The sequence below is a fragment of the Ochotona princeps genome, chromosome 4, assembly GCF_030435755.1.
Source record: "Ochotona princeps isolate mOchPri1 chromosome 4, mOchPri1.hap1, whole genome shotgun sequence".
NCBI lineage: Eukaryota > Metazoa > Chordata > Mammalia > Lagomorpha > Ochotonidae > Ochotona > Ochotona princeps.
The window spans coordinates 3,677,233-3,694,646 of record NC_080835.1 but is presented as its reverse complement, the minus strand read 5'-3'; the positions used below and the strand labels follow the sequence as shown (position 1 = coordinate 3,694,646).

General features: G+C 63.8%; 1 protein-coding gene across 2 annotated transcripts; it reads right to left on the bottom strand.

Moving 5' to 3' along the window:
* Nucleotides 1–1,392: 1,392 nt before the first annotated feature.
* On the bottom strand, nucleotides 1,393–9,431 carry CLCF1 (cardiotrophin like cytokine factor 1). 2 transcript variants are annotated; one of them, XM_058662747.1, is made up of 3 exons: nucleotides 8,623–8,762; nucleotides 4,083–4,249; nucleotides 1,393–2,398 (listed from the first exon to the last, which is right to left on the bottom strand). In XM_058662747.1, the coding sequence occupies exons 2-3, from the start codon at nucleotides 4,233–4,235 to the stop codon at nucleotides 1,904–1,906; spliced, it is 648 nt and encodes a 215-aa protein (XP_058518730.1). In that variant the 5' UTR covers nucleotides 4,236–4,249; nucleotides 8,623–8,762; the 3' UTR covers nucleotides 1,393–1,903. The 2 variants fall into 2 exon arrangements, with proteins under 2 accessions (XP_058518730.1, XP_004598259.1); XM_004598202.2 differs by lacking the exon at nucleotides 8,623–8,762 and adding an exon at nucleotides 9,229–9,431 and having other exon boundaries at nucleotides 1,394–2,398.
* Nucleotides 9,432–17,414: the final 7,983 nt, after the last annotated feature.

Genomic DNA, 17,414 nt, shown 5'->3' with positions numbered 1-17,414 from the left:
GCACTGGCTGCCCCTCCCTGTCGGCTCCTCCCTTGGGGGTTCAGGAGAGAGGGCTGCTTCCTCCTCAGGAAGGTTGGACGCTGGATTGGATCTTACACTTCTCCCCTGAGCCCTGGGACGGGCCGCTTGCTCCTCACTCAGTGTCACTGTTGTGTGTTACCTCCTGGTTGAGGCACGCCTCCAGCTCTCAGAAAACAGCCCTGGTGCAGCGATGCCACCGTCCCGTACCAGAACACAGCTCTGCTCCTGATTCAGCTCCCTACTAATACACCTGGGATGGCAGTGGGGAGCCCAGGGATTCAGCCTGTGCCAGCCCTGGCAGAGACCAGGGTGGAGCTCCCGGCCCAGAGGAGTGAACCAGTGGATGGGAGATTTCGCTGATTCTGTAACTCTTTCAAATAAATCCATGTTAGCTTAGAGCAGTTGCCCCATCTACTTCCCGAGTGCCCCACAATTAGAAGGTCTCGACCCCCAATTTTCCAGCCAGTCAGCTACACATCTTGCCACTGCGACCAGCTCTTTTGCCACTTCTGTCTTACTTTCGCACAAGCTCCCGAGAGACACGCACCTGCACCGCCGTGCAGGTTGGGGGACGCAAGGTGAGGAGGCTTTGGCTGGAGCTTGGTCGCCCTGAATTATACCCAGCCGGCCCCCCAGCCGTCCAGCACAGTCCTCCCTGCCCGCTCTGCGAAGGAGATTGAGACGAAGTGCATGTTTCTGAGCCCCCCAGGCAGGAGAGGCCACGTTGGGAGATCCTCCCACCCCCACCCCGAGGGGGCTGATGGACCGGCTACCGGGGAGACAGTCAAGGCAGGAGCCAGACCTGAGCGCAGCAAAGCAGTCCTGAGGTGGGGCGGCCTGAGCAGAGGCAGGGGTGGGAGCGGGCCGGGACCTGCTGCAGGTGCATGTGGAGGGCACGCCCTCCGTACCCCACCCTGACCCAGGGCAGAGGAGGGCCGGGCCGACAAAGACCCTGGACAGTGATGGACACTGACTGGGTCGGGAGGGCGGGCGAAGGGGAAAGCCAAGCACGGATGCCACGTTCTGGGGCAAGCATTTTATTTGTTAATACAAGAATAGAAATTCTGCAATAAATATAATCTAATAAATAACATCTCCAAATAAATAAATATTAATACAACAAACTTAAAGAGTCATGAGTGGGTGGGCTAGGGGGTAGGCCTGAGGGAGCTGCCACCCCAAACCCCAAAATGCTACTGCAATGTAAACTTTCAGGAAATCTGTGGCCGTGGCCCTCGTTGCCTTCCCCAGCCTGGACAGCCCACAGACACCCTGGAAGAGGGTCGGGGAGGCACCATGATACTGGCAAGAGAACCAGAGGCAGGATCTGGGTGTCCCCCTGTGCCCGACTGCCCTCAGCCCTCAGCCCACCTGCAGGGCAGCCTCTCCTCTCCCCCAGGAATCCTGTCTCTTGTTAGACGCACAGCCGTGTATGTCTCCTAACGTGCAGGTATCGTTATTGGGAGCTAGGGAGCAACCCAAGGAAGTGAGGCAGCCAAAGGGCTTCACCCCAAGAAGGTACATGCTAGGGTATCCCCAACCCTGCCCTCCATATGTGCTTCTGGAAGACCTGCCGCAGGAGCCAGGTTGGCACAGGCAAGTGGTAGGCCGGAGATAAGAGGCCATGAGAGCTGGGGCACCAACTTGAAGCCCTCTGGAATCCCTTGAGCCTGACCTCCTGTGGGAACAGGCCTATTGCACCTCTTCCCCAGCCCCAAAGGACTCTGGGCAATGGGGAGGGGATGGGGCCCAGTGCATCCCAGCTTCCCCAGACCAGGAGAAGGCCAGAGGCTCGTGGGTCTGTCTACGGACTCACGAGCGTGGGCACACGGGGCTCCCTCTCCTCTGGAGGGAACGGAGAGGAGGTGGTTAAAGTCAGGGGTCAGAAGCCACGGGCCTCCAGGTGCAGGGTGACTGCAGCCGCCACAGGCTGCACCTTCTTCTTGAGCCGGTTGAAGTCCTTGGCTGAGCGCCACAGCCAGGTCTGCAGCTCCTTCAGCAGCCAGAAGTCGTCCATCTTCTGGAGGAAGTCACTGTGAGCAGGGCCAGGGGCCCAGGTGGGCTCAGTCCCAGGCAGGGGCTGGGGCAGAGGGTAGCCCAAGGCTGCCATGACACCTGCAATGCTGCCCAGCAGGCCCTGGAGGCTGGTGCAGAAGTGGGCGAGGCTGCGCCGCAGCTCAGCCGTGGTGGCCTGGCGGTTGAGGCCCCGCAGGTAACACAGGAGGTGACTGTAGGCCTCGTAGTTCTGGGTCAGCCGCAGTTTGTCATTGAGGCTTCGCCACACTTCCAGGTTGACGGTGGCCCTGGGCAGCGTCTCTGCCCCCAGCCGAGGGGGGTTGAAGTCAGGCTCGTTGAAAGGGGGCCCCAGGTAGTTCAGCTGTGAGAAGGAGAGGGTGATGGGGAAGGAGGGGGCAGGGTAGCCAGCCAGCCCCCAAGCTGTCCCAGTCTCCCTGACCCTGGGCTCCCCCAGGCTTCTCTGCCAGGGCTGCCGTTTGCACAGAGGTGACAGCTGAAGCAGTGGGAATGCTGAGCTCCCCTCCTGAGACACAGAGAAGTGTAGAGACCACACAGAGCACTGGCCTGTTCATGCAGGCCCGCTGGCCAGTGGGCAGCAGGCAGAGCAGAGAGGAAGAGGAGTCCAAAGAGCCAGGAGGCTGCAGGAGCAGGAGGGACCCAGGAGAGTGCAGAGGCCAGGGGCAGATGGAGAAGCCTGGTCAGCATGGCTGCAAAACAACACGGAGACCGAGCTTAGGAGTGCCGTGGGCCTGGGTCTGCAGGACAGAGGTGTCTGCCAACCGACCAGCCAGCTGACCAGCTGGGGAGGGAACACAGCAGGCCCGCTTAGGAGCCAGATCGCAGGGGGTTAAGCAGTGAGTGGGTGGAGAGGAAGCAGAGGGTGTAGACCACTCCTTCAAGAAATTTGGCAGGGGAAGCCAGGCAAGAAGGGTCGGGAACTCCAGGAGGTAGCAAGTGAGTGAAGCAAAGGTTTTCTGTACAGAGGAGCCAAGGCAGAGAAGCAGGCAGAGTGGGCCACGGGTGGCAGAGTGGGGCACGACTGGCAGAGGGGGCCACAAGTGGCTGAGTGGGCCATGGGTGGCAGAGGGTCCTGCTCACAACCCTAGAGAAGGACCTGGCTACAGAGGGAAGAAACTGAGGCAGTCTTGGGAGGGAGGCCAGCAGCAAGGGGGTAAAGAGCTGTGGGGCAGGGAAGAAGTCGAGGCTCTTGGCAGCCCTCCGGGGAGCCCCCGGGGCCCAGGGAGAAGGCTGGGAGCAGTGTGATGGGAGAGTAAGTGGAGAGGCGAGGCCTGGGAGAGGCAAGGGCCCAGGGGGAGGTTCACACGCTGACAAGCACAGAGACAAACTAATTTCCTCGGTGTATCCCGGGGCTGGAGCCAGCTCCCCCGCCACCTCCTCCCTCTTCCTTCCCTGGCTCCAGAGTAGGGTCTGGGATGTGGGAGAGGAACACGGGAAGAAGGGCCTGTTCCCCATGGTCCTCAGCTCCTCTGACCCTCCTCCTTCCCTCCTGGGCTCCCTGAACACCTCTGGACTGCCCCCAAATCCTTACGGCATAACCACCCCGCACCCTGCAGCCCCTTCCCCCGACCCCTTTAGGAGGCCCAGTTAGGATGGGAGAGGCAGGGGGAGGTCCATGGGTCCACGCAGCAGGGCCCCAGGTCTGGGGGCAGAGGCGAGCTGGAACACAGGCATGGGAGGTGGGGCCCCTCCAGCCCCACCCAGCCCCACCCGGGCAAGAGACACCACAACACCATGTAAACAGAAGAGACTTCCCCAGCCCCCAGGGGGAGGCGGGTGCCTGGGCTGGCAGCCAGTGGGGCAGTGGGCCAAGGCGGGTGCAAGTCCTGCCCACATGCCTAGTCCTGAGGCCAGAGATGGGGAGGGGGCACCTCTGAGGGGAGGGCAGGAGACAAGCCAGCAGGAAGGCTGCTTGGAGCTCAAGCAACCCCTGCCCCAAGCCTGCTATACCCTCCACCATCTCTGTCCTCCCCCTAACCCCTCTGCTCACTCTGCCCGACACCCTGACTTCCAAGCGGGGTACTCACGTAGGTCCCAGCCAAGCTGCGGAGTTGGTGCTCCAGGTAGCGGGTGAGGTCGTAGGTCTTCTGGATGGAGGGCCCAGGCCCTGGGTCCCCTGTGCGATTTAGAGCTGGCACCGCAGGAAGGTGCCAGAGCACGGTACACAGGCAAGCCAGCATCCCCCACGAGTCCCCTGTGGACAGACAGGCAAAGCACGTGAGGGCGGGCCCAGGCCGGAGTGGGGAAGCAGCTGGCAGGCCCTCAGGTGTCTGTCCCCACCTTGGGCTGGGAAGGGGGGTGAGGGTGGGACACCAGATGGGAGGAAGAGGGTGTGGAGGAGGGGAAACGCTCCTGGCCAGAGAGCGGGAGGACGGGAGCGTGTGTGTGTGTGTGTGTGTGTGTAGGCATGTCTGTCTGAGGACAGGATCTGGCACCGGTGTGTGTCTGTCAGTAGATAGTGGCACGTGGATCGGTGTCCACTGAGTGTTTGGCACATGTGTCACTATATGTGTGCCAACATGAATATGTGTGTACACAGAGCAGCGGGCTAGGCCCAGGGCCGTCAATCAGTGAGCTGGGGTTCCAGCTGGACACCAGCCGTCCCTCGGCCCTCCCTTCGCCCCCATGGGTGAGAGTTAGCCTGCAGCGGAACTGGCATGCTGCCAGTAGCAGCCTGGAGCTAGGGGTGCTATGGAGAGGCTACAGGAGGCGGCAGGGGGGTGACAAGGACACAGGCTGGTGGCTGGAGCCAGCAGTGGGTTGCCCTTGGATATCACTGGTGGGCGTGGGCCCCGTGGGGTGTGTAGAATGAAGGCAGGTTAGCATTGGCTCTGTCTGGCTCGGTGGGCAGCACCTGGGTTCTGGCGAGTGTTAGTGGCTTCATCTCTGTGAGGCCTTCCGGTCAGTGTGGCACTGGGGGCGTGGACGTTGACACAGGAAGGAGAGAATGGCCTCGCCCACCCAGTCTGAGCAGGTGGCTGTTTCTGACACTGATGGTTGGGGAACACCACCTTCCAGGTTTTCGGTGCGATCCCAAGTCAAGATTCTCTGCCTCACGGGTCAGGGTGGGGAAGCACATGATTGGCGGTTGTCTAAGTTAGGCTTAAGGACTGGGTTACTTTTAAAGTTTGGGATTAGTTTAGACTTGGGATCTGCTCGATTAAGTGTGGTTGAGGTTTGAGTCCAGCCGAGGGATGTGGTTAGGTGTGGGCTGGCAGGGGGTGTGCTGGGGCTACGGGTCTGTGAGTTTGTTGATGTCGCTGTCAGGAGGTGGAGCGCAGGGTTGGTTGGTTTGGGAGTTCAGCTTGGAGAGGTGTGGAGTCAGGAGTGGCCCCATTCCTCTGGGTTATCCTGTAGGTTTCGATGGGAAGAAATGGGTTATGCCGGGGCAGCAGGCCGATGTCAGAGTGAAGCGCCAGCTAACAGTGAGGTAGGGCTGGGCATGGGCCTTGCTCTGCACTAGGGGCCCTGAGAGCTCAGTAGGCACCAGACATTTCACAGGCCAGTCTTAGCCCTCAGGTGCAGGACTGGATGGTTGTTCAGCAGGTACCCAGCAGTCACAAGGCTCCTGTTCTTTGGGAAGAAGGTATTGGCCTCGAGGCTGGGGGACAGGGCAGGTCAGGGACTCTGCTGTCCCAGGAAATGGGCTGCGCTCAGTTCCCTGCTGCAGCTCCTCATCTCTGTCCCCCACCTCCATCCCCTCCCCCCTGTCGCCAGCTCTTGAGGGGCTGTCCCAGGCCCTCCACCCCTCAGCTGGGGCTCCTCGAGCCCCCGGGACCCTGGGAGCTTTGAACACTGGCAAATCGGCTTAAGAGGGGCAGCAGCAGCCAGTGTGGCCCTGCTAGGCCAGGGGCCTGGTGAGGCATCCTAGCTAACACAGGAGCTGGGAAGTGGGGCCAGGACCCCAGCTTGACTGAGCTGTGCTTCCTGCTGCCCCTCCTGGGCGCTGCAGGACACCCCTGGGGAGACCAGCTCCCTGCACCGGGACAGCAGAGGGAGAAGCCTTTGGATAAACACGAGCTAAGTCATCTGGGCAGAAAAACGGCTCATGAAATTAACCAGACGAGAGGGAGGCCGGTGTTTCCAGGAATATTTCAGTTCTGAGGTAACTGTGTCACTGCAGGCCGCAGGGCTGGAGGGTGGTGGGGGGAGGGGGCAGAGGAGGGAGCAGGCCCTGGAGAACCCCAAAGGAGGAAGGAAGCTCTGGAATCCCCAGGGAGAGGAGAAAGTGACACCCCAGGATAGGGCTGTGATAGCTGCCACTCTGGGAAAGCATGCCCATGTCGCAGGGCACCACAGGCAAAGCTGCCCCCACAGGGAACACCTGTGGTTGGGGTGAGCGTCAAGGGAGTGCATTGTGGGCTCTCTGGAGCCTGGTCCAGCCTCCTGCCCAGGCTGGGGTGTGCAGGTGGACCCGCCGTGGGCCCCTCCCCCAGCCCTGGCCCAGGCCCAGCCCCCAGCCCGGCTCCATTGATTGTTTACATCCCTGGTCTCCTTGTGTTTATAAATCCGGCAGAGCACGTGAGGAGCTAATGAGCGCAGCTCACGTTTCCTGCTGCAGCCCCCCACCCCGGCCCCCACCCGGGCCAGGCCCTAATTCCATCCAGATCCCTGGGCCCTGGGAACCGAGGCCCCCCTCGTGCACGCACACACACACACACACACACACACACACACACAGTCTCAGCCTATGTGGGCGCAGGGCCACCCTGACACGGCTGCACAGGCAGGCACACCCTTGCACATGTCCTAAGTTAGCTGGCTGCCCTTTGTCCAGGCCTCTTTAACACCAAGCTGACCTCACTTGGGCACAAGGCAGGGGTGTCCAAGGTGGTGGGCTTGGGTAGAACAGTGATCACTGACTACACTGGGCCTGGGGGCTCTGGAGGTGGGGCACAGGGACCGCAGGCTGGGCCCAATATGAGAGCCACAGCAAAGGCTGTGTGTCCTCAAGCTCGACTGGCACTGACATCTGAGGGTGGGAATCATGGGGGCGCGTCTCTGCTGTGGGAACTGGAGGACTGGAGAGGCTTGGGGGAGGTAGGACCCCAGCCCTGGGAGTACAGGGGACGACCAGGGGTACCTCCTGCCCTGCTTCCCCCATCTCTCCCCCGCCTCGTGGTCAGCTCCCACCCCTCCCTCCTCTCCTTTCCCCGGCCCCACAGAAGTGAGGACACATGGTCTGGAAGGCAGGAGACCCAGCTTCCCTGTCAACCCATCTGGTGACAGGGCTTGCCTGAGGAGGCTGCAGGCTAAAGTCCCTCCCCAGCAGGGATGCCTGAGGCCCTGGCTCAGCTGTGCTGTCCGCTGCAGCATCTCCTCGCGCCGCTCCGTGACAGCCAAGCCCAAGTGAAGGGAGCCAACTAGGACCAGGGCAGGTCGCAGAGGGCGGGCCAGCCCTACCCTGGAAAGCTGTGACCGGCTCTCCAACGGAGGGAGTAGGGAGTGGGTTCTCGATTGTGCCACAAGAGGGCCCTGGGTGTGCTGTGGGGGGGCAGCCAGCTGAAAGCCGGAGGCAGGGGCGGACGAGCAGGGAACTGCCCAGGCCAGTGTGTGGGTGAGCGCTGGTGTCTGGAGTGTGTGGCACAGGGCGGGAGGGCCGGCGGGGCGGAGCGGCCGGCAGGTGGGACAGCCACCTGCGCCGAGGAATGTGAAGTGGCTGCGCGCGGGGGACCGAGTGCGGGGAGGGCAGGCTGACCAAGCTGCTGCCTCTTCTGCCTGCCTGTTCCCCAGCTGCAGCGTGCGGCACGGGACGACGGGCGGGAGGTGGGGGGCAGCGCTTCTGATCTCGATCTCAAGGCGTTTAAGTCCCTGTGTCCCCGGAGGGCAGCAGCATGTGCTGGGGCCAGTGAACCCCGTGATGTCCCTGGGCTGTGTGCCCTGCCCACCCCATCCGGAGAGGTGTGTCCCGCACCCCCCAGCCGCAGCCCCTCTCCGCCGCCCAGACCGGAGCTGGGCCAGCACCAGCCAGGCTTCCCTCCTCCTCTGCTGGCAGCCCCTTCCCACCCGAAGGCCGTGGGCCAGGCCGGCCCGGGAGGAAGCAGGGGTCGCCTTCGGGGAAGGCTCCCGAAGCGGGTGGAGCAGCTAAGGAAAGTGGGGAGAGCAGAGGCGAGGCGACTTGGGCGCAGCCAGGGGGGACTCGGGTTTGTTTCGCGGGACTGGGCGGCGGCAGTGGCCGCTCGCCCGCGCTTCCTCCTCGCCGGTGACCTCCCGCCGCCGGCGCCTTCCCCCTGTGTGGCCCCGGCGCCCCCGGCCCCGCCCCCCGCCCGCTCCCGCCCGGTCGCTCCCTTCCCGGCGGCGGAGGCGGGGGCGGGTCCGGGGCACGGGGCTCCGGGGCTCGGCCCGGCGCTGCCCTTTCCCGCGCAACAACTCCCTGCCCTGCCCGCCTCCCTCCCGCGGAGCGCGGGGCCGAGCGGCTCTCCTGCCGCTGCCGACGCTCCGCCGGCCGGTGACGGACTTTTTCCTGCCGGGTCCGGCCGGGCTGCGCCCGCCCCCACCCCACTCCCCGCGGTAATCACTCCCAGGCCCCCGCGGGCCGGGGGCTCACGGCCGCCGCCCGGCCCCTACCTGCCGCCGTCGCCCCGGCCCTGGACAGCACGCAGGGCTCCGGCCGCGCAACGTGCAGCCAAGTGTCCCGCGGCGCGGCCCGGCCGGCCCGGCCCGGCGCGGCCAGGCTCGGCGCTGCCCTCCGCCCTCCTCGCGCCTCTCGCCCGCCCTCCTCCCCGCCCGCCTTCGCCTCTGCCTCTCGGCGGGCCGGGGAGGGAGCGCTGCGCGGCCCGAGGTGTCGGCCTCCCCTCGCCGCCCGCCGGCCGGCCTCGGCCCCCTTCCCCGCCCAGCCCCCTCCTCGCCGCGCGCTGCGTCCCCCCCGACCGGCGCGCCCGGCTCGCCCCGCGGGGTCCCCTCCAGGTGGCCGCCTCCCCAGGTCTGCAGGCCGTCCGGGCTGCCCGCCGCGCTCGCCGCCACCTCCTGCGCTGCCGAGCGGAGCCCAGGAATGCCGCGTCCCCGCCCGGCCCCTCTCGAGGGCGCCCGGCAGTGCCTCCCCCGGCCCAAGCCCTGCTCCCCGGCCCGGCCCCGGCGCGGGGCTCCCCGGGGGCGGGCGGGAGGACGGGAACCGGATCTCGCGGCTACTCGGCGGGGGCGGGGGGCCGGGGCCTCGGACGCCTGGTTTCCTACCTGCTCGGAGGTCCATGGGGCTGGGGGCCGGGCCGGCGGGCGCGGCTGCTCTCCCGGAGGCTGGCGGAGCGGGAGGGCGAGCCGCGGCTCCGGCGAGGCTGGAATAATCCCATCCGCCAGGCCCACTCGCAGGTTTTTTTCACTCGGTTTCGGATTTTTTTTTTTTCGGTGTGGGACATTCTGCAAACTTTTTTTTTTCTGACGTGTAAAGCTGTAACCACAAATTGTAGCGGCCCTCCCCGGGGTGGGGGAGGCGGGGGGGAGGAGGGAAGGGAGGGCTTCTGGGGCTCGTCTCCCTCCCACAGCACCGAGGGGGGGGTGAGGTGAGGCGAGGCTGCCGGGGTACCACCCGGGCCTCCCGGGGGCGGGGCGGGCGCCGGTCCCTGCACAGCCCCCCCTCCCCGCGGCCCGGGGCCGTGCGTGGCCTGGGGTGGGCTTCCTGCTGCCCCGGCCGGCTGCGGGGGTCCCTGGTGCCAGACTACCTCTGCTCCTCATCCCTGACCTTCCCCCTCCCCCTTGAGTAAATGCAGTGACACATTCTCCCAAATGCCAGCGAACTGGCCTCGGAGCAAGTGATGGCTTTTTTCCTGCTGCCCTTTGTCTGCGCTGACCGCCCCCTTTGCCTATTGTCCCGCCGCTGCCTGTCCCATTTCCAACGGGCTGCGAGCCCCAGGAGGCGCGGCGCCCCGACAGGTGACTGACCGGCTGACAGTGCCCCCCTCCCCCGGGTGGGGCAGGAGCCAAGGCAGGGCCCACTGCCCAGCGCCCCCTCAAGTTCACAAGGTCCTCCATTCCTCCCAGTGACCAGGCCGAGTGCGAGGGGTGGGGGACTTGTAATTCATTAATCAGCAGGCGGCACCAGACCAGTTTCAACACCAGAGGCTGTGGGTGACTCAGCGGGGGAACGCTCCGACTCCGGGCTCCGGACAGACCGAGGGCCCCACTTGGGCAGCGCGTGCCCGTCCCCCGCCCGAGGACATTTGGCACCCTCTGTCCTTTGGGGCTTGGGGCTGTTGGTTTGGCCGTGGAGCACTCTCGCTCTGTCGTTCCTGCCCTTAGGCTTGGGCTGGGGCTGGTGGGATGGGCGGGTTGCCCAGGGGGACTAAACAGCTCTCCACACCTTCTGCCAGGGAGATGCGCATGGACGCAGCTGTCCTGTGGGGCTCCTGGGGGCGCAGCCCCTCGGTTCCCTAAGCGTGGGAGCTGGGCCGCCTGGTGGCTCCATGGCAGTCAGCGGCTTTGTGTTGTGTGTGCAGCTGCTGCAGAGCAGGAGGGGCCGGTGGTGGGCCCAACCTGGAAGGTGATGGCCACCCTGCACCCCAGTACCAGGGCACCCTGCCAGCTGCGCCCCAGCTCCCGCAACCCAAGGGTCGGTCAGCCGTGGCCGGGGCTCGGCTCCCTGGGCAGCTCTTCCCCTTTTCTGCACCGCGAGAGCTGAGGTGGGGGGGTGGGGGGGTGGGGAAGAAGTTTGTTTTCAATTACCTCACTGGAGTGGGACAGACTTTGTTGTTGGGTTGGGTTTTTTTCCCCTCTCTCTCTCCTTTCTTCCTTCCTTTCTCTTCCGCTCCCCCCAAACCAGGAGGAAAAGAGCTGGGGGATGGAGGACCGGGCTGGAGTGGGGGGTCGAGGGGCTTAATGATGCATTGGTAACAACTTGGAGGGGCCTCCCAACCCCCCACCTCCTCCCCACCCCCCACCAGCCAAGACTCTGGAGTTCCAATGACATTCTTGGCTGGGGAGCCCAACCGCCTTTTATGCCCATGCCAGGGTCACGGCGGCAGATGCCCCTGGGTGCCTGGCCCAGAGGCCGGTATGGAGCGAGGAGGCGCCCCGGCAGAGGGGAGCAGCCCAAGGCCGGCTCCTCGCCCAGAGCCCGTGCCTGCTCAGACAATGTGGTTTGGATTTGGCTGAGCCCCCTCAGCACCTTATAAAGCACCTTGCTGAGTCAGGGAGAAAACAGCCCCAAAGCTGAGCGGAGGAAGGGGCCGGGGGAGGGCGGGAGGAGGGAGGGGGAGTCCGGGAAGCTGGGGGGTGGTGAGAAGAGGGAAGGGACCAGGGAGGAAAGGAGACACAAAGAGGTAGGAGTGGTGGGAGTGAGGAAGAGAGAGGGGGAGAGGCTGGGCCTCCCCAGGCCAGGAAGTGTGGCTCTAGGAGAACCGAGTGCCGGTGGGTGCAGGGACACTTGTCTTGCACACAGCAGCTCTGGCCCCCCTGCTCTGCCTCGGATGCTGAGGGAGGGACCCCACCAGCCAGGGAGGACCTGTTCACCCCGCGCTCTTGTCTGGACTTGTATCCCTCACCCCCCCTCCCCAGGTAGGGGCCATCTTTTCCCTTCCCCCTTTTCACACTGCCAAAGGGAGAGTCCACGCCTTCCCCAAGCCGCCCGTGCCCTCTGCCATGTCTGGGCAAAGACGGCAGCAGGCCAGGAGCTGCCAGCTGGGGTGGGGTGGGGGCTGGAGTCCAGGCTGCCAGGCCTCTGCCAAGGCTCCATGGGAGGGGGCTGCTGGAACTGCGGGAGAAGGGCGGGGCAGAGCAGGGGTAGCCAAGCAGGGCTTCTGTGCCATGGGGTAGGACAGGTGGCGTCCTCCGATTCCCAGCTCGGGAACCCAGCACCCTGGGGAGGGCAGAGGCCAGGGGCTGTGTGGGTCCCAGGCCCAGGTGCATACCCCAGGGAAGGGGAGAGAGTATCCTGTTGGCCCCTGTGCACTGAGCCAGCACGCTCAGCAGCCCACACTGCAGGGAACAGGACAAGGAAAACGCCCTGCCTTCAGAAGGCCTCCACGGTCTTGGGGTTCAGTCACCACCCGTGACGCCAGCATCCAGTGTGGATGCCTGTGGGTGTCCCGGCAGCTCCGCTTCCGATAGAGCTCCCTGCTGATGTGCCTGGGAAAAACAGTGGAGGATGGCCCAAGTGGGAAACCCCGAGTCTCCTGGTGTCAGCCTGGCCCAGCCCTGGGCACTGTGGCCTTTGGGGAGTGAATCAGTGGATGGAAAACTGGAAGATTTCCTTCTCTCTCTCCTCTGTGCAAGTCTGGCTTTCCAGTGAATATATATATATATATATATATTTTTTAAAGATTTATTCATTTTATTACAGCCAGATATACACAGAGGAGGAGAGACAGAGAGGAAGATCTTCCGTCCGATGATTCACTCCCCAAGTGAGCCGCAACGGGCCGATGCGCGCCGATCCGATGCCGGGAACCTGGAACCTCTTCCGGGTCTCCCACGCGGGTGCAGTGTCCCAAAGCATTGGGCCGTCCTCAACTGCTTTCCCAGGCCACAAGCAGGGAGCTGGATGGGAAGTGGAGCTGCCGGGATTAGAACCGGCGCCCATATGGGATCCCGGGGCTTTCAAGGCGAGGACTTTAGCCGCTAGACCACGCCGCCGGGCCCGAATATATATATTTTTTACATTAAAAAAAAGAACGAGGGGCTCGGTGGCGTGGCCTAGTGGCTAAGGTCCTCGCCTTGATCCCATATGGCCGCTGGTTCTAATCCCGGCAGCTCCACTTCCTCTCTATCTCTCCTCCTCTCAGTATACCTGACTTTGTAATAAAAATAAAATAAATCTTTAAAAAAAAAAAAAAAAAGAACGAAACTTGGCAGTCTTGGCCACTCGCTCTGACCAAGCCCAGCTGTAGGTGGTAGTAAGCATGTCCAAGGCTAGGAATGGGACAGCAGCTCTGAAGGGGTGCGCTGTGAGGGCAGACCGCAAGAACAGCACCGGCTTGGCCCACTGGCCACCAGGAGCTGGCTGAGGCCACATAGGAGCCTGAAGCCCAATTCCAGGTGGCCAGTGTGGCCGGGGACCAGCCTGTCTGTCCTCTGCCTGCTTCCTCCTGGCACCGTGGGCGCGGAGCAAGCTGCTGAGGGGAGTGCTGGTTTGCTGGCTGGCGCTCAAGGCCCCGAGAGCCATGGCTGGGGGAGACAGTGTTGGCTCCCGGGCTGGCAAATGCCCCACACTGCGCTTACCACCTATCCACAGTTTGCTGCCTGACCCAGGAAAGGCAGCCGTGGGGTCCCAAGGACACCATGTTCCCACAACTGCAGGATAGTGGTCCCCTCCTGGCAGAGGGCTCAGAGAGGTCAGCAGGGACCTTCCCCAATCGGTCCCTCTGGTATGCCTGACGTCAGGGACAGGGACACTGCAGAGAGGAGCCACGAGGGGCCACGGCGCTGGGCAATGGCCAGCCCTAATGCGGGCTGTGTCCCAGCGCATTGCAGGCTGACAACGGGCCTTCCCTTAACTTCCGAGGCTCTGGGTGGCAGGAGCCAGCTCAGCCTCGTTTGTACAGGAGCACACCGAACCCCTTGTGACAGATCCCTGCGTCCTAGGAATGGGAGAACCAGGATGGGAAGTCAGTGGCCAGCTTCAGCCAGATTCCCTTAGAACCATCCAGGAGCACGGGCCCTGGAGGAGAGGCTGCGTGCCTTTCCCTTGCCTGGTCTCTTCAGGTCACCCAGGTAGATGTTCCCTGAGACTTACAGAGTGCCCTTGTGTGCCTGGAAGATCCTGCCCAGTACCCACCATGGACACCAGCTGACAGGGCCAGGGCTGCCCTTTGCTTTTTAAGGGCCAGGTGCTGGTGCTGTAGGCTCAGGAGCCCCAGATCTCTAGGACCCCCCCATCTTGCCTGCGTGCACATGCTGGAGCCAGCAGGCGGGAGAGATGGCAGCCGAGCGCTTCCTCTGCTCCAGGGCCGGGCCTCACCCGGAGCTGGCCCTGATGCCAGCGGAAACCCCGGAGCACAGGCCTCTCTTACCTCTGCCCCAGCCCATACCTGGCCTCACTCTGGCCTCCCTGAGGACACCCCACCCCAGCCTACGAGCCAGAGCAGGGGAGGCAGGAGGAGCCAGGCCCTTCCACCTGCCCCACCCACCACACCCATACCCGGGGCTCTGTCTCCCCACCTGTCAGGGCGTCTGGGTGCCGGGTGTATGAAGAAGGCAAGAACAGCCCCCTCCCCCACGCCCCAGGGCTCCCCTCCTCCCAGGCTGTTCCGCTGCCCCGACCCACCCGTGCCGCAGGCCTGTGACTCCGTCTCCCCTGGCACAGGCTTGGGGTTACCTCTCCCTGGACCGGGAGATCCTTATCCTGCTCTGCTGACTCATGGCTGCACCCCTCCCTCAGGCATCTCGGGGGGGCTGGAGGTCAGTGCTCTGCCCCTCCTGCTGTCGGACCAGCCATGTGAACCCTGGGCCCCTCACTTCCCTGCTTGGCTCCATGGCTGTATTCCCTCCACAGAATGGAACCAGGGACAACAGACTCCCCCCCCGCCCCGGGGTCTGTACAGACACTCTGCCCACGGTGCGGGTTCATTGTTGACCACCAGACCGAAGTCACTGAAATGGGGACCTGAGATGGTGCGGGAAAGGAGGGGGTCACAGCAGGACGGGGCAGGGGGCGACCAGGAGAGCAGGGAGAAGCTGGAAGATGACAGAGCCACATGGGTGCAAAGCTGAGGGGCTGACACTCAGACTTGTGGGGTCCAACACTGTGGACCCAGACAGGCACTGGCACCCTGCTTCCTGCCAGGGCCTCAGGGCTGGGGGTGAGGGAGTACAGCCTGCTGGACTAGCCCAGCAGGGAACTCTGAGGGACCCGAAAGGCCAGAGCCATGGCACCCTAGGGGATGTGTCAACCTCTGGTGCTCCTATGGAGGATCCGGCCACAGTATGCTAGGTACCCCAATGCCTGGCACCATGGGCGAGTACTGCCAACTCCACATGGACCACCCTTCACTGCAGAGAAATTGAGGCATGGAGTCATGCCAGGTCTCCTAGCAGCGGGCAGCCAGGCTCTGGCTACCCTGTTCTTGGTCAGTAGCCCCTTCCCAGTTCTCCTCCTGCCCCTCCTCCAGCAGAGAGCCCAGAGCAGCCTAGCCCAGGATCAGGTACTACACGGGCCCCCTCGGGGCTCCCTGAATCTGTTTGATACGTAAAAGCCTGCAGACTGGCCTGGGAGCTGCGGCTGAATGCGGTGTCTGTCTCCCTCTGCCGGTCCCTCAGGGGACAGCCCGCCAGGATGCGTCGAGCGTGCGGCCCGTGTGTCGCCCCCTGGGCAGGTGGGGGAAAGGGCCAGAGGCTCCCCGCCACCAGAAACTGCCTCCCACTGGGGCCCTGAGGGGTGGTCTCTCAGAGCCCGGGTCGCCTCCCAATGGCTCCCCAGGAGACGGCAGGCCCGAGCAGCCCCCTCCTCCTAACCCATGAATGGAGCTGTCATCCATGGATTTATCTAAACCTTTTGTGAAGCTATTTATATTTCCAGCCAAGACCACATCTTGGGGTAATGAGTTCCATCGGGGCCCCCCGCTGGGTACGGCATACTGCCTTTGATTCGCCCTGAACTTACCTCGCGCGCGCTCCAAGGGGCCTGTAACACCCGTGCGCCAGGTTGTGGTGAACAAGCCTCAGCACCCCCCCTTCCCCACCCCGCCAGCTTTAACAGACTCCAGCCCAGCTCCACTCCACGCAGCCAATCCCGGAGCCAGGGACACCCTGGGCCCTCAGTGGTGCCCAGCAGCCCATGCCAGCCTTGTGCGCGGGTGCCCTACAAGCTGCCCTGTCCGTCTGTTCCTTCCAGGGCTGGATGTTCTGGCCCTGTGCAGCTGGGGAGAGACAAGGCGCCACTGTGCCGTGGGCTCTATACCTGACCCCGACTCACAGCAGGTCTACTTTCCCATGAGCCCTCGGTGATGGAGCCCGGGTTCAGAAAGCAGCTGGCACCCAGCAACCTGGTCTTGGTCGTGACAGACAATCCTGGGTTCAGGTCTTGTTTCATTTGACACAGACTTCCCCAGCCTGTGCCATGTGCTGGCAAGGGCAGAGGGGCTGGGGTATGCACCGGGGGTGGCACACACCTTCACAGGCTCAGCCCCCTGGCCTGCTGAGTGCCCCCTCCCCACCCACAAGTAAGCCTAGGGTACCATTTCCTCTGTGTGTGCACAGACTAGGGCAGGGCAAACCAGAATAAACTCCTGAGCCGTACTCCTATGTCCCCACGGGCCACATGGCCACACTGGGGAGACAGAACGGTGCCTCACACATTCTCACCCACAGCTCCTTAGCAAGTGTCCACTCAGTCCCCCTGCCTCACTCCACCTGTTCCCTCCTCCAGGAAGTCCACCCCAATGCCCTGTCCAGGTGTGCCCAGTGGTGTGGTCTCCATAACCCAGCCCTTCTCAAAGGTGTGCTCAGGAGCCGGGCCTGCAGCTGCCTCCACTGGCCAGGTCAGCTTCTGCTCTTGGCCTTGGAGTTGGCCGGGTCCTGCCACTCGGCGCTGCCCCAGCCGGCTGACCTGGCACACCCACTTCCCTTGGCACTGGCTTCCATGCCCACGTCCTAGTGCAGCCTACCTGCTGTGCTGTTCTGAGCAGCAACACTTCTCCCTTGACACTGTCTCCCTCTCCGGGCTGGCCTCTAGCCATTGCCCCTGTCAAGGAGACGTCCCTGCCATGGCCAGTTCCATACCAGGCACCAAGCACCATCCACGCTTTGGGCACCTTGCCACCTGCCTAGTCGTCGGGAAGACCTCTCCTGCGCCTTGCATCCCCACCACGCACACACGCCCCCACCTCTTTTGCTCTAGCCACCTCCAGGCCTCTTGGGGACCCCTGGACCCACGCCTGGCCCAATGCCAAGGGATCCTCCTCCCCACGCAGCCAAGCACCCCTCCCCAGGACTGGAGCAGTCCCAGCCAGAAGAGCAGACCATGGCCCCTGGCACAGCAGGGAGGGACTCCGAAGCAGTAGCTGCAGTACCCGCATTCCTTGTGTGACACAGAGGACGCAGCCAGGGAGGGGGGATGGATGGATGCGAAGCGGCACCACCTGCGCACCGGGCCGAGAGGGAGGAGATGGCTAACGCTGTGCTGTCCTGAGAGAGAGGGCTGCCCTGTGTGGGTGGTGGTGGTGGTGGTGGGGCGCTGCAAGCCACCTGTTCCTCTCCCCACAGTCCTCAACACGTTCATGAACTTCATGCCTGCTGACTTACTGGTCACCCACGGAGGGTCAGGCCTTGTGCGAACCACAAGGCTATAACCACCACGATGGTCCCCAGGCACATGGGGTTGGTCAACTGTGAGCCTCATTAGGGCCCAGCCAGGGTGAGGGCTTGGCCAGAGAGAACTGGGGGACAGGGGAGGGACGAGCCAGCGTGTGGGAGGTGGAAGGGACTCCCCCCAT